This window comes from Thamnophis sirtalis, unplaced genomic scaffold (assembly GCF_051295495.1).
Source record: "Thamnophis sirtalis isolate CommonGarterSnake01/CBP01778 unplaced genomic scaffold, rThaSir2_p1.2 scaffold_9, whole genome shotgun sequence".
Lineage (NCBI taxonomy): Eukaryota > Metazoa > Chordata > Lepidosauria > Squamata > Natricidae > Thamnophis > Thamnophis sirtalis.
Window position 1 is genome coordinate 766,796 of NW_028261389.1, and position 17,221 is coordinate 784,016.

General features: G+C 52.6%; 1 protein-coding gene across 1 annotated transcript; it reads left to right on the plus strand.

Annotated features, from left to right (window-relative positions):
• The first annotated feature begins 6,628 nt into the window (after positions 1-6,628).
• On the plus strand, positions 6,629-15,832 carry ARSA (arylsulfatase A). Its single transcript, XM_087722597.1, is given in 9 exon segments — positions 6,629-7,044; positions 8,634-8,874; positions 10,150-10,368; positions 11,128-11,297; positions 12,191-12,315; positions 12,417-12,544; positions 13,010-13,061; positions 13,064-13,111; positions 14,574-15,832. Coding segments are annotated over 9 exon segments (1,533 nt in total). The 5' UTR covers positions 6,629-6,802; the 3' UTR covers positions 14,882-15,832.
• Positions 15,833-17,221: the final 1,389 nt, after the last annotated feature.

Here is a 17,221-nt window from a genome sequence, read left to right on the forward strand (position 1 = left end):
GTAATTCTCTTTATAGCTTTTGGGAATGCCAGAGACAAAGTTACATGTGGCAAACGGATAGCAAGCTGATTTAAGCGTACGTGAGATTATACAACCAATAAGTGCACACATTGTTGTCTTGAATAACAGAATAGTAAGAGTTGGAAGGCACCTCAGAGGTCTTCTACTCCATCCCCCTGCTCAAGCAGGAGACCGTTTACCAATTCAGACAAACGGCTGTCCAGTCTCCTCTTTAAAAACCTCCAGCGTTGGAGCAGCCACTTCAGAAGGGAAGCCATTCCACTGATTAATTGTTCTCGCTGCCGGGAAATGCCTCCTTAGTTCTAGGAAAGTCATCCACAGAGAAGACCCCTCAAGGATTTCTCACCAAGCTCAAGAAAGGTCTGGCCATCCTTGGAGGATGCTCTTCAAGGGTTTCTCCTGTGCTCTTTGCAACTCGGAGGAAGAGTTGAAGGGAAATGCTCCTCACATTTGCAGTGCGTGGGAGTTTTGTTGAAAGCCAACCTTTCTCAGAGCAAGAATGTCATTCCTTCCACAAGAGGTCCATGCAACAAGTGTGAGGTCTGTTTCGGCTGTGGGAAAGGCAGCAACACAGAATAAACCAGAGTGGGTGTTTCGGGGGAGTGCACCTTCATGTCGACAGAGGGCAATCAACCACTTAAAATGCCTTCGCTGTAGCAAAGTTCCTCTCTTGATGGGCCACGTTAAAGGTCTGGGAGGCTGCTGCTGGATTTGCTCCAGCGCGCCCAATGAAGATGACACAAGATTGGGTAGGAGAGGCCGCCCCTGGAAGGCAGAAATGCAGTTCAAAACTGTCTTGTAGTAGCTTAGATGCAGCAGAATGAAGGAGCGCAAAGCTCACGTGGGAAACCAAAATCAAATGCACCAGTGCATCTGGATTGGTGATTGAGTGGTTGGGCGGTTGGTTGCTGACTCCTAGTAACCACATAGAGAGGTCCTCTTCCCTAATTTGGTTTTCTTCAGCTCTTCAAACAATACATTCCCCACCACTGTAATCGAATCCATCGACCAGGCTACCAGTCATCCCCTTCTGCTCTTTCCTTTCGCATTTCCCAGCATTATGGACGTCTCAAGAGTGGCAGCTCTTCGAATACCATGTCAAAAATATGACAATTCGAGTTTGGTCCTTTGTGACTCAAGCGAGGTGTGTGGGTTGATTTTCTGCCTCTAATGCTGATTTCTGATTTCTTGACTATTCACAATGTTCTCCAGAGTCTTCTCCAGCACCAATCTTCAAAAGCCTCAATACTCTTCCTGTCCTGCTTCTTCAAAGTCCAACTTTCTCTTCCGTTCAGTGTCGTGAGGAAAGGGTTTCCCACCTGCACGATTCTGGGTTTTGCAGATATTGACATATCCCAGCATCTGAAGAGACCTTCAGTGCCACTCTACTAAGTGCAGCATATTCCTGGATGGCTGCTTTCTTTACTATGGGTAGTTGGTCCTAAAAAGCAGAAGCTATCCACCACTTCAACATGGCTGCTGTACCTCTTGTCCTTAGTTTCATTGTGGTCCCATTTAATTCCACTGTGCTCCCTGGTTTCCATTACTTGAGAGACCGCCTGCTGCCAATTACCTCCCAAAGACCCATTAGATCACACAGGTTAGGCCTCCTCCGGGTTCCGTCTACTGGCCAATGTCATCTGGCCACTACCCGGGGGAGGGCCTTCTCTGTGGCGGCTCCAGCCCTTTGGAACGAACTCCCCGCAGAGATTCGGACCCTCACCTCTCTCCAGGCCTTCCGAAAAGCCGTTAAAACCTGGCTGTGTCGGCAGGCCTGGGGTCGATGAGTTCCCTTCCCCTCTCGAATTGTGGGAGTTGAAGTCCAGACATCTTCAAGTTGCATTCGCTGGCTGGGGAATTCTGGGAGTTGAAGTCCAGACATCTTCAAGTTGCATTCGCTGGCTGGGGAATTCTGGGAGTTGAAGTCCAGACATCTTCAAGTTGCATTCGCTGGCTAGGGAATTCTGGGAGTTGAAGTCCAGACATCTTCAAGTTGCATTCGCTGGCTGGGGAATTCTGGGAGTTGAAGTCCGGACATCTTCAAGTTGCCAAGGTTGAGAAACACTGATATATTTGCTGCTTGAAGTAGTGTACTTATAAAGTAGTAACAGTGAGATAAATAAATAAAACGTTATTAAATAATTAATACAGAAGAACCTGTCACAAAGAGGAATGCCAGAGCTTGGCACATGTCATGAGATGCCATTCTGACTCTTCCTTTTTCAAGCAGGGGGGGTTGCTCCTCTGCCCCCCCTCCTCCCATCTATGCATCCTCTCCTCTTGCTCTGAAGTTGTAGATCCAGGAGATATTAATAAGGATTTTATTCATAAGAATTTTTTTTTATTAATGCCTATTAATAAGACATTAATAAACAAGACTTGCAACTGGATGAGACCCAGGTATTTTACCCCGAGTTATGAATCAGGACACACGTTTATAACAGCGTCTAGCGCCCTCCACCCCAATCGGGGGTTCCTGCCACTCTGATTGCCCCATCCAAAGGGCCGCCTTCGCTTCCCGCTCAGACTTGGCAAGACAGCTCCAGGCTGGCTGAGAAGAGGGGAGAAACGAAGCGAAGCTGGCCTCTCATTAGTCGTCTGGTGCTGCCTCTCTGGGGGCACCGGCTGGCCCCGGATCTAGCCGGCCCGGCTCTCCTCTGGCTGCGCTGCCTGCCCCGCCTGGCAATGCCACCTTCGCCATTCGGTCCCGGCTCTGTGCAACTGGCAACGTGGGATGGGCCATGCCCACTCGCAATTTCTTTGGGAAAAAGGTGGGAAGACGCTGCGTGTGTGTTTGTGTGCCTGGCCTCTGGAGAGGGGCTCCCCCAGCTGCCCCGCACAGCGCCCCGAGGGCAGCACCAGCCGCGCTCTCGGAGGGGGGCGGGCGGGGCGTTCTCGGGGGTCCCACTGCTGCCGTAAGGCGAAGCTGACCGACAGAGGGAAGCGAAGCAGGCAGCACGCTCGCCTCGGGCAGCGAAGAGCCATTGCCGCCCTTGGCCGGAGCCCCGGGACCCTCCCCGGGCAAAGGCGGGCGCAGCAATTCGGTCCAGCTGCGGAGAGAGAGCCCCGCCCGCAGCCCCTCCCGCAGCCCAGCCTCGGAGGAGACTCCGGGCGGGGAAGGGGCGGAAGAGCCCCCCTCTACTGCAGGCCGAGGGGCTGCGTGGCGGCTCCGTGCGCGCACAGGTGAGGCGGCGGCGAAGGTGCAGCGGCAGCCCCGAGGCAGCCCCGAGGCCCCTCCCCTCCGCCCTGGGAAGCCCCTCCCCTCTCCGCGGGCGGAGCTCGGACACCCGCTCTTCAAGGCTGGCCTCCGCTGCCCCGCGTGACTCGAGCCGGGAGCGGCAGGCACAGCTGGCGGCGGCGGCGGCGCTGGAGGAGCGGGGCTTCAGAGGCAAGGCGAGGGCGCTGGCAGCCGGGCTGGGGCCTCGTGGGTCTGGGAGGCGAGGCGGGAGGCGGCGGGGAGCCCGGGGGTCTTGGCGGCTGCTTGGAAACCCCTCCCCCTATGCCTTCTTGGGTCCGGGCTCGGTCCCGCTTCGAAGGCTCCCTGCTTTGGGCGGGGGGCTGGTGGTGGACTAGAAGACCTCTGCGGGTCCCTCCCTGCCCTAGCCTGGCCGAGCCTCCCCGCAGCGCCGCGGGGCGATGAAGCCAGCCGGCGCTTCTTCCTTAGCGCTGCTCCAGCCTCCCCATCGCCAACCTGGTGCTCTCCCGATGTGCGGGGCTTCTGCGCGGGACCCGGGGAGCTGGGAAACCTTCGAGGGCCGGGAGGGGTTTCTTGTGGGATGCTGGAGGTTTGGGGGCCTTTGGGGGACCCTCCCCAGGCATCTGGAGGCCAGGCGCTCCGTGAAAGGGGCCGGTGGTTGGGTGGCATCCGAGGGGCTCCCTGTATAGCCAGAGAGAGTCTTTGTGGAAGCAGTCAGGATTCCGATCAAGCTGGATCAAGTCCTCGATTTACAACCTGTACATGTAGGCATTGGGGGGGAAAGGATGTTATGGCCGTTTTTCACAGACTGTTGCAGGATCCCCTTGGCCACTGGTTCATACTTATGACGACCGCTGCGTCCTGGGATCACCTGATCCCCTTTTGCGACCTTCTGACCAGCAAAGTCGATGGGGTGGGGGACCCAGATTCACTTAACACCCGTGCTATTAGCTTAACAACGACAGCGATTCACTTAATGACTGGGAAGGAAGGTTGTAAAACGAGGTGAAACTCACTTAACCATGTCTCACTTAAGAACAGAAATCTGGGGCTCAGTTTCTGGGTGCAATTCAAGGTGCTAGTCCTCACTTTAAAACCCTAACCCTAGCACAGACACAGGCTGTGTGTGGGATAGGCGACCCTCCTCACCTTGTGGTCCATTGCTAAGATTATTTCTCCTCCTGATGCCTCTGGAGCATCCTCTGTGCTTCCTACAACATAATAGAACCAGAGAGCTGGAAGGGACCCTGGAGGCCTTCTAGTCCAACCCCCTGCTCAGGAAGGAAGCCCTATTCCATTTCAGACAGTCTCTCCTTCAAAACCTCCAGTGATGGAGCCCCCACAACCTCTGGAGGGAAGCTGTTCCACGGCTCAATTGTCCTCCCTGTTAGGGGGTTTCTCCTTAGTTCCACGTTGCTTCTCTCCTTGATTAGTTTCCATCCGTTGCTTCTTGTCCTGCCCTCTGGTGCTTTGGAGAATAAGTGGACCCCCCTCTTCTTTGGGGCAGCCCCTCAGATGCTGGAATTTGAGGTCCCTGAAAAGACAAGGGGTCGTACAGATGTGAGAAAGATGAGTCAATGGATCAGCCCAACTCCTGAAGTTGCAGGTACTCCATCATGGAAGATTTCAGGAAGAGACTGAATGACCATTTGTCTGGGATGGAGTAAGTTCTCCCGCCTTGGCCAGAGGGGGTTAGACTAGAAGACCTCCAAGGTCCCTCCTGTTCCTAAGATTCTACAATTTCTACGTTACACATGTCTATTTGAAATTAGCATTGGACAACAGGGATAACAGAATAACAGATGGCATCGGGGGTCCAGTTTGGGCAGGGGGTTGGACTAGAACAGTGTTTCTCAACCTTGTCAACTTGAAGATGTCCGGACTTCAACTCCCAGAGTTGACAAGGTTGAGAAACACTGGACTAGAAGACCTCCAAGGTCTCTTCCAGCCCTGGGACTCTATGTTGGATGTTTTATTTGAGATTAGCAATTCCTTGGCTCCTCTTAAGAATCGGCGGCTTCCATTTTTCAGGAGGGGCTAAGCCCACCACCTCCAAGGCTGACTACCACTCCCATCGCGGCTATGCTGGGTGAGCTGTGTTGGGCGATGTAGTCTGACCCATCGGGTAGGGATCCCTGTTCTAGAATGTTCCTTCTTAGGCCCCCATTGTCTCCTTGTTTTCTGCGGTCGAGTTCATTGTGCTTGCTGGTGATCTCATGTTGCTTCTTTTTAAAAAAACACCTTACATATAATTGTGGCCGCAAGAATAACTCATGCACAATTTTGGAAATCTTCTACCATACCATAATTAAAAAGATCTATGAATGTGCAGAAATGGACAGAATGACGGGTTGCCTGAGGGACAAAGGAGAAACGGAACATTATCTTAGCTGGAACCTATGGTATATGTGGGCGAAAGTTTAAATAGCAGTTGTTAACAATGGGAACTAAAAGTGAACATGGGTATTGTAATATATCCCTGAACTTTGTAATGAGAAGATGCTGGTTAGAGACTAAATAATGAGGAAGGGGGGAAAAAAAGTTGGGCTGTGAATGACTGTCACCGCGGGGTGTGTGTGTGTATGTTTAAAATTGTATTTGTATTGGAGGGAAGGAGGACAGTAGGGAAGTCAGGATGGAGAGGAGAAAGGAGAGGAACAGGAAAGGCAGAAGAAGGGGGGAAGGATAAAGAGGAGGAAGAGAAAGAAGAGAAGGGAAAGAAGGTGGGAAGAAAGAAGGAGAGAAGAAAGAGAAGAAACTGGGGGAGGAAGGAGGGAGGGAAGAAGAGAGGGTAGTAAAGAGGGAAAGAGGGAGGGAAAGAAAGAGAGAAGGAGTGTTGAAAGGAAGGAAGGAGGGAGGTTAAGAGAAAAGAAAGGAGGAGGGAAAGAGGAAGGGAAGGAGGGAAGGTATGTGTGAAGGAGGGGGGGATCGAGGGAGGGAAAGGAGGGGGGAGGAAAGGAGGAAAGGAGAAAAGAAAGGAGGGAAGGCAGGGGAAAAGGAAGTACGGGGGGAGGGAAGAAAAGGGTATGGAAAAGAAGAAACGAGGGAAGAGAAGAGGGAGGGAAGGAATAAGATACCTAACCTTTGATGTTTATAATGATTTGATAGTATGGGAATATCTCGAAATGTAGTTGTATTGTTTTTTACAAGTTATGGATGTTGTATTTTCGTTTTACCAATAAAATCTTTTTTTAAAATTAAAAAAAATAAAAATAAAAAATAAAATTGTATTTGTGTGTTTTATTCTTAAAAAAAATGTATAACCAATAAAGATTTTTTTTAAAAAAAAAAAAAAACCCCAACCCCTTTCTGGATCTCACCCAGCAGCTCTTCCAGTTCCCTGTTTGCTTCCTGAAATATCTATTATTTTCTTTATGGGTCTGTTTTCAGGGGTTTCCCCTATTTTTCCTGAGTCTTCTCTTCTCTTGCAGCCGCCCGAGATCCTGAAAGAGTCGGGCTGAAGACCCTTCCGGTGAGGGTTGGATCAGAAGGGGTCTTCTGATTGGAGAGCAGTGGAGCACGCTGTGGGCTGGACCCCTGGAGCCCCACTTGTGGCTGGGACAGACTCCCTGCTTCCTTCTGGACATGCCAGCCGTGCCTCCGTCCTGGCTCCTCGCCCTCTGCTCCGTGGGGCTGCTGGCCTCCCTCGGGTCAGCCAACCAACAGCCCCCCAACATCGTCCTGATTTTTGCAGACGACCTGGGCTTTGGAGATCTGGCCAGCTATGGACACCCCAGCTCCGCCACCCCCAACCTGGACAAGATGGCCGCGGAGGGCCTGCGCTTCACGGACTTCTACAGCAGCAGCCCCGTCTGCAGCCCTTCCAGGTAGGGTGGCCCCCTTCTCCTTCTCCCCAGAGTCCACTCAGAGGAGTCTGTGAAGCCTTGAGCTCTTGGCCTTAGAGCAGTGTTTCTCAACCTAGGCCACTTGAAGATGTCCGGACTTCAATTCCCAGAATTCCCCAGCCAGCATTCGCTGGCTGGGGAATTCTGGGAGTTGAAGTCCGGACATCTTCAAGTGGCCAAGGTTGAGAAACACTGCCTTGGAGGCTGAGTGAGAGGGAGAAGGCATTGCGAGGGGTGCCGGAGCTCTTGAGGTGCCCCCTCTGCCCATGGTGGAGACTTTCCAACTCTTGGGTTCCCTGGGCATTGGCTCGTAGGATGATTGGACCTAGCCATCCACAGGGAGATAGACTTTGATTTACGATCACAGTTGGGTTCTAAATTTCTGTTGCTAAGTGAGACAGCGGTCAAGTGAGTTTTGCCCCAATTTAAAAACACTTTGACACCACTGTACTTAAGTGGCTAAGTTACCGTATTTTTTGGAGTATAAGACGCACTCTGCAGGCCTCCCAAACCCTCTGTACACCCCATTTTTTGTGAAAAATGGGGCATGCAGAGAGAAAGACCTGCAAAGTGCTCCTGGGGGCTGCCCCCCCCCCAAATGAGCAAAAAAACGGCATGTTTTTCATTCATTTTTGCCCCCCAAAAATGCCCCCCTTTGCAGGCCTCCCAAACCCTCTGCGTGTCCATTTTGGTGAAGTGGGTGGGGTTTCGGGAGGCCAAAAATGCTGTATTCAGTGTATTAGACGCACCCAGATTTTCACCCTCTTTTTTTGGGGGGGGAAAAGGTGCGTCTTATACTCCAAAAATATGGTAGTTATATGGTTGTCAAGCAGATCTGGCTCCCCCACGGACTTTGCTTGTCCAAAGGTCGCAAAAGGGGATCACGTGACCCCGGGAGACTGCAACGGTCATAATATGAGTCAGTTGCCAAGCATCCGAATTTGGATCACGTGACCTTGAGGACGCTGCAAGGGTCCTCAGTGTGAACAACGGTGTTGTGGCCTGTCGACCGCCAGCCCCTCCAGCAGCCGAAAGAGAGGAGGAGGAGGAGAAGGTCAGCATGAGGGCAACCCGAGATCTCCGAGGGGGAAGAGGGAAAGGAGCTGGCAGAGTCAGAGGCTCGGCTGTATCGGCCCCCAGATGGAGGGTCAACAGCCCCCAGGTCTGGAGGTGGCTGATGAGGAAGAAGAGAAGCATTCAGTGCGTGACGCGCAGATGTGCAAAAGGCAGAGGAGAGGAGAGCAGTGGAAATCCATGGGCTGGTTCTTGGGACGGAAGAGCCACTGCTGTTAGCTCTGGGGATCAAAGGCAGGGGGTGGAGATGAGTAGATGTGGCAGGCAGCTATTCGTCTCCCTGTCGGACGGCCTTGTCAGCCTGCGTTGAGAGAGAGGAAGGTTTTCCCGGGGCTCTTAATCAAGGAATTGTCTGCGTCCACTTCAGAGGGTCTGCCGTGTGTGTGTGGGGAGCTGGTTCTTACGTCACTTTTTTCAGTGCTGAATGGTCCTTAAGTGAAAGGTGGTAAGTCAAGGACCCTCTGTTGCCCACTCCTGCCCGCTCTGCCTCTCTGCAGGGCAGCCCTCCTGACGGGACGCTTCCAGACCCGTTCCGGCATCTATCCCGGCGTCTTTTATCCCGGCTCCCAGGGAGGCCTCCCGCTGGCCGAGGTGACGCTGGCCGAAGTGCTGAAGGAGCGCGGCTATGCCACGGCCATGGTTGGCAAGTGGCACCTGGGCCTGGGTCCCAACGGCATGTTCCTGCCCACCCACCAAGGCTTTGACCACTTCTTGGGGGTGCCCTACTCACACGACCAGGTGAGAAGCTGCCGGGGGGGGGTCGTGGGGGTCCGGGCCTCCCTGGGACTGGCCTCTCCTCGGGTGGAAGGGAAGGCTTGGGCTTTGGTGACCCAGGGAGGGAACCTCATCAGTCCTGGTGGGAGGAAGGGGTTGACGGTGGGGTCCCTGTTGCCCTCTGAGCTGGGTTGCTTTCTTGCAGATGTTTCATGACCCAACTAGGGAACATCATCCATGCTAGAAGGGAGGGGTTTTTCTTCTTTTCTGAAAAGTTTTTTTTTTGTTCTCTACATACAGTTATAGGTATACATTCACATAGTTATTATTCTTTCTTTTTTTACATTCGTCATTCTTATATATTTGTCATTCCATTTAGAGGGTTATACAATAGCAATAGCAATAGCAGTAGACTTATATACCGCTTCATAGGGCTTTCAGGCCTCTCTAAGCGGTTTACAGAGAGTCAGCATATATTGCCCCCAACAATCTGGGTCCTCATTTTACCCACCTCGGAAGGATGGAAGGCTGAGTCAACCTTTGAGCCGGTGAGATTTGAACTGCTGAACTGCTGATCTAGCAGTAGCCTGCAGTGCTGCATTTAACCACTGCGCCACCTTGGCTCTTTTATACCATTTAGGTTGCTTTGCTTACCATCCCTCGCCTGTTTTGACACCCCCTTCTTCTCCCTTTCTTTCCTCCCTCGCTCCCTTCTCTTCTTCCTCCCTTCCTCCTCTCCTTTCCCTTCCTTTTTCCCTTCCCTCTCCCCTCCTCTTCTCTTCCCCTTCCTACACTGTCTCCTTCTCCCTCCCATCTTCCTCTCCTCACCTCCATCTTCCTTCCCTCCTCTTCCTCTCCTCCTCCCTCCCTTTCTTTTTCTATTGTTGTAGGCGTCTCTTCCAGTGCTTAATTTTTATTTTCTTGGGGTGCGATTTCCGCAGACCCAAAAATAGTTGAATATCACTTCTTGTTCCCTTTCCTTCTCAAATCTATCCTGATTATGGTTTTTTCCCCCTGAAGGGAGGGGTCTGTCATGCAGCCAGGAGGGGAAAGGGGAAGAGGGAGAAGAGGAGGGAGGAGGGCGGGCAGTGGTGATGATTGGCAGGCTTAAACCTCTTGTGGCTGTGCAAAGGCTCCGGGCTGCTTCCCTCCTTGACGCCTCCTTCTAGCCCGGCTGTCAGTTTCCCAATTGGGTGGGGGTGGGGGTCTTGCTTAGAGGAGGGGAAGGGTCCATGTGGATTGCAGTGGGGGCTCTGCCGCGTGCCTCCCCCTTCCTCACCCCTCCCGCCTCTTTCGCAGGGCCCTTGCCAGAACCTGACCTGTTTCCCACCCAGCACTCGGTGCTTTGGGGTCTGCGACCAGGGGGTGGTCCCCGTCCCCCTCTTCCTGAACGGGAGCATCGTGCAGCAACCAATTTACCTCCCCCACCTGGAGGGCCACTACAACGCCTTTGCCCGGGATTTCATCACGGCTTCTGCTCAGCGCAAGCAGCCTTTCTTCCTCTACTACGCCTCCCACGTGAGTCTCCTGGGCTGGGGCTGGGGGCTGGTGGGGGGGGGGCTGAGCAGGAAGGGTGGGGTGGGGTGACCTCAGCCCATATGTATACAGGTAGTTCTCAAGGGACGACCACAGTGGGCGTCCGGAGGCTTTCCTGAAGCCTGAGTGTGTGTGTGTGTGTGTTAGTGTGTGTGTGTGTGTATGAAAACGCCCCTCCCTTCCCGGGTCTCCGGAAGGGCAAAAAACCAGGTGGCAGAGCTGGCGGCTGGCATGCCAGCAAATACGGTTCACCATCGCGGGCTGAGCATCATTCAAAGTTACAAGTGGAACTGAAAAAGGGACTTATGACCGTTTTTCGCACTTACGACCGCTGCAGCATCCCTGTGGTCACGTGATCAAAATCCAGGCGCTTGGCAGCCAACTCACATTTACGACGGTTGCAGCGTCCCGGGGTCACGTGATCCTCTTTTGCGACCTTCTGCTCAGCACAGTCAAGGGGGAAGCTTCGATTCACTTAACAACCACGTCCCTAGCTTAATAGCTGCAGCGATTCACTTAACGTCAGTAGCAAGAAAGGTCGTAGCAGCTGTCTCGCTTAGCAACATAGATTTCGGGCTCGGTTGTGGTCGTAGCTTGTTTTAGCCTCCAGTCCCCTCATCATTTTTGAGGCTTTTCTGTTCATCCACCCACCCACCCATCCATTCACCCACCCACCCACCCAAATTCTACAGCTATCCTGGGAGGCTTTCAATATCGGTGTCTATTTTCCCCTCTCTCCAGCATACCCATTATCCCCAGTTCGGGAGCCAAAACTACACTGGCCGATCCCCTAGGGGGCCTTTTGGGGACTCCCTCCTGGAGTTCGATGGAAGCGTCGGCTTCCTCCTGCAGGCTTTGCAGGATGCCGGGGTGCACAAGAACTCGCTGGTGTTTTTCACATCCGACAATGGGTAAGTGTGCGCGGCTGGGTCTTCTTTGGGTCAGGAATGGAGGGAGGGGCGGTCAGTTTAGCATCAAAGGTTGGCATAGGCCAGGCAAGCCTGTAGTGAGGCTGCCATCTCTGCAGAGCTGGGGTGGATTCTCATAACACCCAGAAAACCCAGTTTAATTGAGCCTCATGTCCCAGTTGTGCTTTTCCAAAAGGCAACTGGATTTCCTTGTCCCCCCCCCCCCCTTGAAAACCTTTTGCTTCTCACCCAAGAAGCTTCTTCAGTTCTGGAGAAGTTCTTCCATCCTTCAGAACAGAAGAAGCTTCTTGGATGAGAAGCGAAACCTTTTCAAGGAAACCCCCTTTCCCCCCAAGGAAGTCTACTTGCCTTTTTGCAAACTTGAGAAACAAAATATTTTTTTTAAGAAATTGTGCACTAAAAAAAAGGGGGGGGGGCAAAGACACATATATAGCAATAGTTAGACTTATATACCGCTTCATAGGGCTTTCAGCCCTCTCTAAGCGGTTTACAGAGTCAGCATATCGCCCCCAACAACAATCCGGGTCCTCATTTCACCCACTTCGGAAGGATGGAAGGCTGAGTCAACCCTGAGCCGGTGAGATTTGAACTGCTGAACTGCAGAACTGCAGTCAGCTGAAGTAGCCTGCAGTGCTGCATTTAACCACTGCGCCACCTTTGGCTCTTCCTGTCCCCCTAGTTGGACACCGATGGAGACATTGCAAGCATAATTGTTCCCCCTCCCCTTGCAAAACAGGCCCAGGGTTTATATAAATGCAGAAGCGGCCAAACAAGTTTTCAGTAATTGGGGATTAAAACCAAAGTCTTTAGAAGCTGCTTCCTTTTGAGAACTTGCTGCTGAGGTTGCTAAAATATCACTTCTCATCTCTCGACAGCCCTGAGACGATGCGTGGTTCCCGAGGAGGGAATTCTGGCTTGCTCAAATGTGGGAAGGGGACGACCTATGAGGGGGGCATGCGGGAGCCAGCTGTGGCTTATTGGCCGGGACGCATTGCGCCAGGTGAGCCGGTGGGACGGGAGGAGCTCAGCTGGCTGCGAGGCAGGGACAGAGCGGATGCTCCTTCCACATGCCCCCCCCTGACTGCTTTCTCTTGGGGCCAGGGGTGACCCATGAGCTGGCCAGTTCCTTGGACATCCTGCCCACGGTGGCTGCGCTGGCTGGGGCGCGTCTCCCCAACGTCACGCTGGACGGATACGACCTGAGCCCCGTCCTCTTTGGGAAAGGAAAGGTAGGCAGCCTGGGGGCCGCGCGGGCCTGGCTCTCCATCCCAGGACCCAGGCCCCTCTCTCTTTCTCCCTTGAAAACATTTCGCTTCTCATCCAAGAAGCTTCTTCGGTTCTTCTGGGCTGTTTCCATGTCCCAGCTAAGTAACGTCCTGAGTGCCGGAAAGGAGGAGGAGGAGGGGAAAGAGGAGGAGGAGGAGGAGGAGGAGGAGGAGGAGGAGGAGGAGGAGGAGGAGGAGGAGGAGGATACGGAGGGCCCTACAAGCTCTCTGAGCTTGGCTACTTTCATGCAGACGTTTCATGGCCCAACTAGGTAACACAATCAGTGCTAGAAGGGAGTGGGCTTTGTGGAGAGGAGGACTGTGGGGTCCTGATGCTCTCTTGGTTGTTGACTTGCAGACCTTTCATTACCAAACTAGGTAACTTCATCAGGGCTAGGGTAACGTCGTCTTCTGTGATTCTTCCAACAGAGCCCCCGTCAGACCATGTTCTTCTACCCCCCAGCGCCTGATGAGCTGTTTGGGTCTTTGCTGTCCGCTATGGAAAGTACAAAGCTCACTTCTTCACCAAAGGTCAGCCCTTCCTTCCTTCCTTCCTTCCTTCCTTCCTTCCTTCCTTCCTTCCTTCCTTCCTTCCTTCCTTCTTTTCTTATTCTTTCTTCTCTTTCTTTCTCTTTCTTTCTCTTTCTTTCTCTTTCTTTCTCTTTCTTTCTCTTTCTTTCTCTCTTTCTTTCTCTTTCTTTCTCTTTCTTTCTTTCTTCTTTCTTTCTTTCTTTCATTCTTTTGTTCTTTCTTTCTTATCCTTCCTTCCTCCCTTCCTTCCTTTCTTATTCTTTCTTTCTTATTCTTTCTTTCTTTCTTTCTTTCTTTCTCTTTCTTTCTTTCTTCTTCTTTCTTTCTTTCATTCTTTTGTTCTTCTTTCTTATCCTTCCTTCCTCCCTTCCTTCCTTTCTTATTCTTTCTTTCTTATTCTTTCTTTCTTTCTTTCTTTCTCTTTCTTTCTTTCTTTCTTATTCTTTCTTATTCTTTCTTTCTTTCTTCTTTCTTTTTTCTTTCTTTCATTCTTTCTTTCGTTCTTTCCTTATCCTTCCTTCTTCCTTCCTTCCATCCATCCATCCATCCATACTGGCCGTCTGATGGTGAAGAGACTGGCTGCCTGACCACATCCCAAAAGCAGACGCTGAAAACAGGAGACATCAAAACGAACAGAGATGAATGAAGTTTAAAGACAGAATATCCGGGGGGGGGGGGGGGGATGGACGACGGGGGGTGAGAAGTTCTTCCTATTCTACCAACTACCCCCAGAATGGGATGCCCCCAGTTTGCAGGGCTGGGTTTTAAGGCCCTTCTGGAAGGACAGGAGGGTGGGGGAGGTCTCCCTTCGGGGGCCGTGGGGTCCCAGAGAGAGGGAGGGAGCCATCAGCAGGGATTCCTTGACCGGGGCTGGTGGCGGTGTCTGCAGGAAGTCTCTTTGGCCAGAACCAGTGGGGCTGGCCAAGGCCGTTGGGCCAGGACGGTTCCTGGGGTCCCTGGGTCCCCCTGCCACAAGGGGCTTTCAAGGTCACAGCCAACCCCTTGAGTTGGACCCGGAAGCAAACTGGCAACCGGTTCCTTGCTGCCTGACTAAAGTGTCCGGAGGAGAGGAAGATCCTGAGATCGAGATGGAGAGATGGGCAGGCAGAGGCAGAGAGAGAGAGAGAGAGGGAGGGAGAGAGAGAGAGAGAGAGAGAGGGAGGGAGGGAGGGAGGGAGGGAGAGGGAGGGAGGGAGAGAGAGAGAGGGAGGGAGGGAGAGAGAGAGGGAGAGGGGGAGGGGGAGGGGGAGAGGGAAAGATGAGTACATAGATAAGATTATCTCTCTCCCCTCCCTCATCCCTCTTTCATCTCATCTTTCTCTCTCTCTCTCCCCTTCTCTCCCTCATTATTTACCCCTATCCTACCTCTGGGGGGTTTAATATTAGAAAGATAAACGCACCCCAAAGCCCCCGTAAAACGGGCCCTACCCAAGTAGCCCCCTTTCTCTCTTTCCCTCCCCAGGAGCCTTCAACAGTGCTGCCACCCCAGACCAGGCCTGCAGCGGCTTCACTGCTCTCACCCCCCATGAGCCCCCCCTGCTCTTCGACCTGGAGGCGGACCCTTCGGAGAACTACAACCTCCTGCCAGCCGGGGCCCACAAGCCCAAAATCCTGAGGGTCCTTAAGGAGACCCGCCTGCTGAAAGCCGCCTTCGACCAGGAGATGACGTTTGGGGAAAGCCAGATGGCCCTGGGGAGCGACCCCTCGCTTGAGCCGTGCTGCAGCCCCCAGTGCAGCCCCAAGCCCTCCTGCTGCCGCTGTGGCCCTTAGCCCCCTCCCCACCCAATCCTTCCTTCCTCGCACAGCCCACCCGTAGCCCAACTCTTCTTCCCCTGGACAGCAGAGCGGGCTCGGTTTAGCCCACTCCCAAGGAGTTTTTGCAATTATTTTTTAATCGGGGGAGGAAAACCAATTCCCCCCTCTTTGCTTTCTGAATCAGGCAGGTCCTGAAATGCTGAGCAGCCATTTCTGCTGGACGGCAAGTCCAGGTGCCCAGCCTTAGCCGGGGGAGGACGGTGGATCTCCTGCAGCCGCTGCACTTCTGCCCTCCCTGAAAACTCCAGACGCCCCAGGACTGGAGAGAATGCACTCCGTTCTCCCCCCTCAAAGACTTTGGGGGGGCTGGAGGCTGAAGGGAATTGGCTTCGGGGTCCGGCTTTTGTGTCGTGGGGAGCAGAACTAGGGGCAGTGGGGGGGTTCTAAGAGCCGAGGTGGCGCAGTGGTTAAATGCAGCACTGCAGGCTACTTCAGCTGACTGCAGTTCTGCAGTTCGGCAGTTCAAATCTCACCGGCTCAAAGGTTGACTCAGCCTTCCATCCTTCCGAGGTGGGTGAAATGAGGACCCGGATTGTTGTTGGGGGCAATATATGCTGACTCTGTAAACTGCTTAGAGAGGGCTGGAAGCCCTATGAAGCGGTATATAAGTCTAACTGCTATTGCTATTGCTATTCTAACTTGGTCACGTGTGTGATGGCTCTTCAGTCCTTGGCTCAGTGGAATCTCATAGCAAGACCCACCTCTATGGGCCACTCTTGGTTCATTCTTGATAGGATTTGATTTGGGGTTTTGCTGGTTCCAGAGACGGATCACCTGACCTTCCTCACCTGACGTGACCCACTGGCCACACGGAGCCACTCTCAGCAGGAGGACAGCACAGATTTCCCCTCAACTCCACTGAAGGCGTCACCCAGCCTGTTGATAAAACCTTCAGAACCCCCCCCCCCCCCCCCCGCCAGCTCGGAGAAGGAACTTCCCCCCTCCCCTTTTCCCCTCTTAATTCACTGCTACCCCCCTCCCCCACCCCTAGGAGGCCCTCCCAAAACTTCTACAGGATGATGTCTGTAAGAAAAGCACTTTTAAAAAGCCCTAATGGGGACACCCCAGGCATGGACCTCTGTGATGCGGGGTTTCTAACTCCTCCTTCCTTCCTTCAAAGATCGGAAAATGCTAATCATTTAATTTGAAATTTAACTTTAATTCTTTTTTTTTAAAAAAATGTTTATACTGTGGACATTATGACCAAGAGAATGTGTGATTTTCCTGCATTTGGAAAATAAATTCTTGATTTCTGAAATATGCAAAATGGGTTTTTTGGGGGGGGGGCGTTCAGATACTCGTATTAGGACTGCTCTCTCAGCGACCGTTGAAGGTTATGACGGACCCTCCCCAGAAAGTACTATAGATCCAGATCCAAAGTACTATAAGTCCCAGCGGCTGCTTCCCCCCCCCCCCATCTGAGCTGACGGATCCCATTTTGGGGGCTCCGAAGTGGCTCTCTGGCTGCTTCCACAACATGACCGCCATGGATTATTTTGCTCTGCTTGTCTGACGGGTGCAAAAGGGGACCACGTGACCCCCCAGGACACTGCAACGGTCATAAAGATGAGTCCCTTGCCAAGCATCCAAAATTTGATCATGTGACCATGGGGTTGCAGCGACGGTCGTAAGTGTGAAAAACCATGCTGTTATAACTTTAAACAGTCACTAAGTGAGGCACGGTAAGCCAAGGACTACGTGTGCATGTGAAGTAGCATTTCCTCCAATTTAAAGTCCTTGATTATCTCAGCTGGTGGACTCTGTAGAGCAGGGGTATCGAAACCTGGGAATTTTTAAGACTTGTGGACTTCAACTCCCAGAATTCCCTAGCCAGAATGGCTGACTGGGGAATTCTGGGAGTTGAAGTCCACAAGTCTTAAAGTTCCAGGTTTGGACACCCCTGCTGTAGAGGAAGATCTTTTAGCAAGAGACACTCCCCTCCCCCCCCTTAGCAAAGGTATTCCAGCTTCTAGAACAGGGGTGGAGAACCTTTTAGAGACCGAATGCCCAAATTTCAACCCAAAACCCACTTATTTATCGCAAAGTGCCAAGATGGCAATTAAACCTGAATACTGAGGTTCTCCCCCCCCCCCTTCCCCACCGGAGAAACGTGATGGAGCTGGGCTGGGGCGATGGCACACGTACCCACAGAGGACTCTTGAGTGCCACCTCTGCCATGCGTGCCACAGATTTGCCACCACTGTTCTGGAACCTCTATTACAGGTTCTACTGATATCCAGCCCCGCTTAGATGGAATGGATGATGTGGAATTTTAACATTGTATTTTTTTATTTC